The following is an 8,448-nucleotide window of genomic DNA, read 5'->3' on the forward strand; positions in this document are numbered from 1 at the left end:
AGCCTTTCGCGGCAACTCGGGTCTGGCGGACGAGAAAAGATAGGAATCCGCCCAACGCCTGTTCCGTTCTCGTCCCCGGCTGGCCTTTCGTTCTTTTTTCCTGCTCAAACGAAGCCCTTTCGTTTCAGCATCTATAGACGATGCTGAAAACACTGAGATCTCGGCCATGGACCTGCCAGCAGTGTCTGCGGCGCCTGCAACGGTTGAAGTGTCGCCGATCGTTTGAGACCGCTGCTGCTCCCACCGAGAGCAAACTCGCATACGACCATGTCACTGCTGCTTACGGTGCTGCAAAACGCCATGACGACGATACCCTACGACGCGTCTTCGACTCTCGTCCTTTTTGGCGGGAATTTTCTCAGCGAGGAGCGAGCAGCTTGAAGCGGACCGGGCTCGTGCAAAACCAGTATCTTGTCAGTCCCGAAGGGTTCCGCGAGTTCGCCCATGTTACATTGCAAAAATGCCAAAGGATTGTTGCCAAGGTCTTAGCAGTGTCGACCCTGGAGGGGTATCGGGCTATGGCGAAGGACCTGGACCGCCTGAGTGATCTGCTGTGTCGGGTCATAGATCTCTCGGATTTTATGAGGTGCAATCATCCAGACCCGCGGATTCAGGAGGCTGCTACACAGGCGTACGCGCTCATGTATGAATACATGAACGTTCTTAATACTACGACTGGTCTCCATGACCAGCTGAAGAAGGCAGCTGACAATCCACAAGTGACGTCGCATTGGAGCGAAGGTGAAAAGATGGTCGCGCAGATCTTGATCAAGGACTTCTCCAATTCGGCCATCCATATGCCCCCCAAAGACCGACAGAGGTTTGTGAATCTATCGAACGATATTAGTCAGTTGGGGTCCGATTTTGTGAATGGTGCGGAGCCGGCGAAGTCGCATGTCGTGCTTAACAAGAACAGTGTCCGGGGCATGGATCCGGTTGTAGTGCAGCAACTGCAGAAGTGGAATCGGGTGCCTGTACCCACCGTGGGAATGGTACCTAAGCTCGCATTACGATCGATTCATGATGAAGGAGCGAGAAGAGAGATCTACCTCGCGACACGAACGTCGAGCAAGACGCAAATTCGTCGGCTGGAGGAGCTTCTGTCCAAGAGAGCCGAACTGGCCAAGCTGTCAGGATACCCTAGCTTTGCACACATGGCCCTGAGTGATAAGATGGCCAAGACACCCGAGGCCGTGTCCAATTTCTTGACGACTCTCATCGCGAGTAACCGGGTTCAGGTCCAGGAGGAACTGTCTAAACTGCAGAGCATGAAAGGATCGTCGCCTTTACAGCCGTGGGACCATGCTTACTACGTCCACCAGCGCGTGTTTGAATATTCCATGTCTCGAAGATCCCGTGAACTCAGTAGGGTTCCCGAATTCTTCTCTCTTGGGACCGTGATGCAAGGTCTCTCGCGTCTCTTTGATCGTCTGTACGGGGTACGCCTGGTACCGCAAGAGACTGCGCCGGGAGAGACGTGGAACCCGGACGTTCGCCGCCTGGATGTGGTTGACGAGTCTGACCGCCATATCGCGGTGATCTATTGTGACCTGTTCACCAGACCTGACAAGAGTCCAAATCCAGCCCATTTCACGCTCCGGTGTTCGCGTGAAATCTCTGCTGACGAAATCGCCGAGTCGGCATCTATGGATCCTCCATCTCACCCGAATGACGGAATGGCCACGGCGATGAATGTCGAGTCAAACACCCTTCGCCAGCTGCCTACAATAGCTCTTGTCTGCGACTTTCCGGAGCCGCCCGCCTCTGGCAACGGCCCTCCAACGCTTCTCTCTGAACACTGTGTGCGGACGTTGTTCCATGAGATGGGGCATGCTCTGCATTCCATCCTTGGTCAGACGCCGCTTCAGTCGATATCGGGAACTCGCTGCGCAACCGATTTTGCGGAACTGCCTTCTGTTCTGATGGAAAGTTTCGCAACTGCCCCCGAGGTGCTGTCTCTGTATGCGCGGCACTGGGAGACCAATGAGCCGTTGTCGGAGAGCATGATGCGCAGCATGGAGCAGGATCGATCCGCTCACGCGCTCATATACGGTGCCGTGGAAGACGAGGCGCAGATTCTGATGGCGCTCGTGGACCAAGCTTATCACACGCTACCCACTGATAGCCCCACGATTGACAGCACGGAGATCTACCATCGTGTCTTTTCCCAGTACTCGTCTCTCCCTGACCCGCCAGACACGCAGCCTCGCACCTCCTGGCAGGGGTTCTTTGGACATCTGTTTGGTTATGGCGCGACCTACTACAGCTACATCTTTGACCGCGCGATTGCGAACAAGATCTGGCAAGATGTGTTCAAAGCAGGCAAATCGGCCATCGACAGGGAAGCGGGCGAGCGGTACAAGAACGAGGTTCTCCGATGGGGAGGGGGCAGAAATGGATGGCGCTGTGTCGCGGGAGTGCTGGGCAGCAGCAACCCGTCCAATGCCGACGGGCGTCTGGCCGAGGGCGGCGAAGAGGCGATGCGGGAGGTTGGCCGTTGGGGATTGGGACGGGACGGTGTGTCGAGTTAGGAGCAGCCTCAGCACGGTATTGAAATATACCACGCTGGCTTAGGATCTCCCAGATGTTGAGATCTTGGCGGGTCGCCCTGCAGCACCTCGATGATGGCCGCGTCGATCATGATCCTACGGGCTACACCTGGCCCCAGAACCGTGTGCTGAGGACGTGCCATATCAGGCACAGGGCACCTCTGTGCTCATACACGCACGTGGATTACGATCTGCCTGTTCTGTTCGTCTCTTCGACATGAAGAAAGGGACACGGGCATCTGCATCTGCATATACCCGCGTCTACATGTACTGTACAATACCAGTAGATCTAGACTAGACTAGACTAGACTTCAAGCACAGGCACGCCGCACAACTCGCGATAGTCGAGATAGACGAGATAGATGTGCCAAATGCCAATAGACTCTTCACTTCGCGAACAACAAGCATAAATTAATTGTAAAGTGTGGAGGCGGGGGGAGAATGAAACAGTGTATTACTCCGTACCTTAGGTACCTAATTTTAGGTACGTACCTACGTGCGGGCCGGTCCTTGCCCGCGAGAGAAGCCTTCGATCGATCAGATACTCCGTAAAGATAGACTAAAGACAGACCATAAAATAAAGACAGTAAAGATGATACGTAAAACTGCATTGAAGACATCTACCGAGTCAAGGTCAAGTCTAGCCATATCAACACTGATCCATCCACTACTAAGCTTAGATAGGTAGATTAGTTATCTCATATAATACCTACCATTAGCTGCTGTTTTACATATGACGAATAGAACCAATACAGAGTCCCCATTCTTTGTCGGATCATCGGTATGTCCCAAAGGGAATCATTTGGACGCGGCTTCAAAAGACTAATCGATCCTTATAGGTGCAATACAAAACAGGAGATTAGAGTCTATATTGTAAGTCGAGTCTCTCCTCATGCTGTAGATCAGCGTCGCCTAACCAAACTATCAAACTAACTCGGTCCTGATATCATATAAAACTCACTAAGTTGATGGGTTCCCTTGGTGGGTTATCTCCAACATGAGGGTTGTCGATGGGGCATCATCAACGATGGGGACTAAGAGATCGAACGATACAACGGCATGAGGTTCCGGAATGTCTGCAGTCATGTTAGGGAGATGATAGACCTCGATGAATGGCGTATCTGACCTGTATCACTGCTGCCTGTCAGCTCCCGTTGGCCCGTCAGGCCATTTATCACGTGACATGAGCGAACTTCTTCAGGAGCTCATCCAGCACCTGATCTCACCTCCTAACAAGTATCTAGAGAGTCAATATAGGCTCTTCATTAAGGTTCATTCTTTCCGTGTAGCCCCGCTGACTAACTCGTTCTGTTCGCCGAGAGCTGTAGAATAATTGGGTGAGAAGTGCTTGGAAGAGATAGAGGCAATGGGGTTGCAGTGATTCAGCAGGAGGCTTAGGGGGAGGGGGACGATAGAGAATAATCTCGTCCAAATTAACAAACATGGCTTGGAGTATCAGGGAAGTTCACAAGCTGAGTCTAGGAAATAGATGAAGATAGATAAAAAAAAATGGCACAATAGGGTCATCTGCTGGCTTCTTATATTAGAAGTGCAGCACCCTTTTAAACAGTACAAGAACGAAATTTGTCGAGAAATTACCGTATTCTTCGAGTTCTCATATGCCACTGGCGGCCTGGCGTGCACTTGTAACCTGTTGAGCGGTATCAATCCCTCTGGTAAATTTGGAATCATTAAACCCATTGGCCTAGCAGATCAAGCCTCAAAGGCATTAAAACAGTTGATGAATTACTGGAAAAGCGACCATCTAGAGGATGAGAGTCATGGTCCTTTGAATGGGAAGATTATGTGAGAAGCCTTCCCATGCTTCATATGGTAACTCCTGATGGACCTCACAAAACCTAAGCTTTAACCTTTGCATCCCTGCAATATCACTTTGGATCTCTAGCCCAGCAGGTCTGCTTTTGAGATACTCTGTGTATCTATGGAATTAGAAGAGCTGGCGCCAATAAAATTGTTTGTACATTATCTATTCATTATGTCTAAGCACTACTGACCATGTTTTAGTGCACGCATCTAAAGCAGTACATAGTCAGGTACTATATCATGAAAATCCCGATATAATTTTTAGTTACCAATTAGAGGTTCTAGCTCTGGATGTTCAAGCCTGCTATTAGGACTTAGAGCCGGACTTTGAATGTCTTGAAAGAGAACAAAGCATAATGCATTACAGAGATACGAATGTCCCACAACACCTTAGCGCTGCAGCCATTGCGGAACTGGAAAGTGACACTGGCATGATCGATATAAATCATTGAATTGCCAATTTGACAGAAAAGATAGCCAAACGGCCACAGGACCATGAAGACTTGGTTTGCAAGCGAACAAACTTTACACCAAAGGTGCGGAGAGACGTCGGACAAAACTTAAGGAGTTCATCGAACATTGGTAGAAATCCAGTTACAGCGAATACATTGCGGGCAATGAGTTTACAGAACGGGACGCAACATGCCTATTTGACATCTACCGTAAATATATGCCGGAGAGAAGCCGCCGTTTGAAAGACTGTCTCTTCAGGGAAGCATCCGCCCGCGAACACCACTATTGTCAGATACATTCTAGTCTTCGGTGTAAGTATTCTTCGCGATTATGGGGTTTATCGCCCTCAAACAAGGAGGGGACCAGAAGTTAACAAGTCATGTCTCGTATAGGCCGGTGTCGCTTTCCTCCACAGCAGTCTCAACGAATTCCTCCTCCCTCCGTAAGTTGAGAAGTCTTGCTTTTACCAGTGCTGGTGCATAATCTGTATTCAAAGCTGACTTGGACCAGTCTCTAGATGACTTTCTTCTTCAATCTACTGCCATCATATTGCGAAACCTTTCGAAAATATCGGGAGTCTTTGGGAAGGTTCTGTCGATGAAAAAGCAGATATGATGCTTGGTATATCATTTACAGGACTTGAGATTCAACGGATACATGTATTGTAAGTTATTGTTATTTTAAATGGGTATATACATTCTGGGTTATCTTTGGGTGAAGCAAAAAATTCCTCAAATAGGAAATTGAAGTTGGAATCAAAATCTGCCTGAGCTACTTTACGACGTGTAGGGACTGGGAGATATTTGCTTCCAGACTGTTATTGAAGGCAGTTTCTCTGTATAATCTGAACATGGTTTGAGGATGGGAATCTTTGATTCTCGAGAATTCGTATAGGACAACCATTATGTCCTTCGGAGCGTTCGAGTTCTCAGCGACATTTTGATTAGGACAACTTTGCCAAGGTAATATTGAGGGTTTTCTTCGGAGACTACCAATTAAGAAGCCATATCTGTGTCCCTAGACCTTGAACCCTCTCATTCCTCTCTGCCTTTGATTTTTGAAGGCTAAGATTCGACCGACTTGCTCAGTCGAATGTACCTTGCTATGTCTCCATAGTATATTGTGGGAATAAGAAAGGCTGATCCAATCTCACACAGTTCATCCAGTCCTTCATATCCCTTGCTATAAGGCGTCTTCCAGGTGGTCAAATTACACTGCAAAACTTTTAGAACTCAAGGTGCCAGAGAACCGCCGAAGAAAGCCGGCCGGCCGAGGAGGCGGGCTGCGCGATCAAGAGGCCTGACAAGTTTGGCCGCTGAGTGAAATTCGGGACAGGACGTGGGAATGCTTGCTTGGTCAACCTGCAGACAGGTCTAGGGTTGGGCGTTAATCACTCCAATAGAGAAGGCTCGACCGTTGTTATTCAATTTAGGTAGTACCTAGCCGCTGAGACCATGTTGTTGCGCCGTTGACAGGACTACTTATCAGCCAAGTTCGTCGTCGCCCTGATCTATCCAAGGAAATTTTTGATATCAATGTCGGCATGTCCGCGCGCACGACAGCCGATATCGACATTGCCGTCCCGAGCGGCCACCAAGGATACGGTGTGCTTCTCGACATTTTCTCGCGTCCTCCGTTTATCAAGAATGCGGATCACTACCTCGCCGAAAACTCATACTACTTCTTCGTCGAGTCGTCCGGCCGCTTCGTCGAAGTTGAAGGCATTCTGGCGGGATTCATGGCCTTCCCGAAGATCGAAGACCCCAAAATCGTTCAGCTGAAACAATTGCAGCTGAACTTCCTCAACCCGGGTGGGTTTGCTCAAGCTGAAGCTGAGCAGTTGGTCGAGCGAGACTCGCTGTCAAGGACCGAAGAGGACGTAAAACATCATCATCTATATTCATTAAGGAGAGCTACACACCACTGAGGTTGAGGTTGACTAAGTGCCCACTAATGCGAAGGAGCACATAAGGCCAGAATGATCGCTCCACCGTAGCGGCGAGTCGTGATCGTGCCTCTGCTCTTGCTCTTGTTTCAACAGCGGGGCACCAACCTGCTGCTCCCTCTCCTGGCCGCTCGTGCCCGTGCCCATACACGTACCTGGCGGTATTACCTGGATATCGTAGGCCTTCAGCCTGACCATTGCCACCTTATCGAGTCGGATGGGCGGGAATGGCTGGTTGCCGTCAAAGCCCCAAGTAAAGCCGGCTTCATTTGGATGGAGCTCGGTCCACGCGTCTACGAGGCGGTTTGCACTGACGAGCGTGTCGTCTTCGGGAAGAACGGGGTTGAAGTCACCAGCCACCAGACCACGACCAGCGGCGCGAAGGTAGGAGGCAATGATGGAGAGCTGGCGAGGGCGCAGAGAAGGCTGGATTGGGAGGGAGTCCAAATGCACGTTGATGAGGCGAATACGGGAGAGATATTTTTGTGGTAGCGACTCTGGGGAGACCGAGCTGGACATCGCCGTGACAGGCGCCACGGTGGATGTTGAGGATGGTGAGCGAGACCGTGACGGGGCTGGTCCAAGTGAAGGCAGAAGAAGGTCGCAGCAAAGGGCATCCCTTTCAAAACGACTGGGATACTTGGCTCTCCAGATTGGGCCGAGAGCCACCTTGTCGGCAGCACGGCCTGCGTCGCCGAACCGTGATCTCGACACGAGCGTCATGCTCGCGAAGGACTGCGTTCCCCACTTGGTAGTGTCCGCTTCGCTCGAGTACCAGTGATCGCGAAGCCAAGGCATTGCCAATAAAGCCGAAAGAGCAGGACGGGATACTTCTTGGAGGAAAATAATGTCGGCGGGTGGAACCAAATTCTGGATATGCGAGAATGACAGCAGAGAGACGAGCCTCGGATGCGGACGAGGTGGCATCGACATTCCATGTAACAAGGACTAGTCTTGAGCCTCGAGCCAGCCTGACATCTTCGCTAGGACTCCGCTCCGCGCTAGCGGTTATGAGTGCAGAATCAAGAGGGACCCATCTCTTGGAAGATGGGTCGAATCTATGCCACGATTGAAAGATTGGCGTCGCGTCGGCCTCGAGTGCTGGCAAAGGAATGTCGTACCACCATCCGAGAACTCGGTTTCGGAACCGAGAAAGGACGGTCATTTCTGTGAATATCTATTAGAATTTCACTGCCCGAAGCCTCGGGAACTTGAGACTACAAACCGCCGGGAGAATCTGTCGTTGTCGATACTGACTGGGATGGGAACCAAGCACTGAATCTGCAGCACTCGTAGCCAGCACGCTTGCGCAAGCTGGAGTGCCATCGGCGCTTTGGGGACTTTGCGCAGCGGCACACTATGGCGGGGATCTCTGCCCTCTTGCTCGTCTACCTTGATCTCTCTTAGTCCGCACTGGCATCCATCCATATGCGCTTGACAAATGGCTAATGCATCCATGCCCGCAGGACATCGAGCTTGTTGTGAACGATACCGATCAAGAGCGCGCCTTTATCATACTCACATCGTACGGCCTCATTCCATCCGTAGCGGACCCTGATGACACATCGACGCCGTCTCCTGCGAGCTTCGCGAGCTTGCGGCAGAGCTCTTCGGCCCATCTATATCACGATCGACGCAGACTCCGCCACGGCGCGCCCCATCTACGAAGTCCCCCCC

General features: G+C 51.0%; 2 protein-coding genes across 2 annotated transcripts; one reads left to right on the plus strand and one right to left on the minus strand.

Annotated features, from left to right (window-relative positions):
• Positions 1–140: 140 nt before the first annotated feature.
• VTN77DRAFT_6495 (uncharacterized protein) lies at positions 141–2,531 on the plus strand (the record flags this gene model as incomplete). The annotated part of the gene is made up of 1 exon (XM_069422779.1): positions 141–2,531. One exon carries the CDS (start codon positions 141–143, stop codon positions 2,529–2,531), a length of 2,391 nt encoding a protein of 796 aa, XP_069281405.1.
• Positions 2,532–6,765: 4,234 nt separating this feature from the next.
• VTN77DRAFT_6496 (uncharacterized protein) lies at positions 6,766–7,569 on the minus strand (the record flags this gene model as incomplete). The annotated part of the gene is made up of 1 exon (XM_069422780.1): positions 6,766–7,569. The coding sequence occupies one exon, from the start codon at positions 7,567–7,569 to the stop codon at positions 6,766–6,768; it is 804 nt and encodes a 267-aa protein (XP_069281406.1).
• Between the last annotated feature and the right edge of the window lie 879 nt (positions 7,570–8,448).

Source organism: Rasamsonia byssochlamydoides, assembly GCF_041956645.1.
Source record: "Rasamsonia byssochlamydoides strain NRRL 3658 unplaced genomic scaffold VTN77scaffold_5, whole genome shotgun sequence".
In the NCBI taxonomy this organism is placed as follows: domain Eukaryota; kingdom Fungi; phylum Ascomycota; class Eurotiomycetes; order Eurotiales; family Trichocomaceae; genus Rasamsonia; species Rasamsonia byssochlamydoides.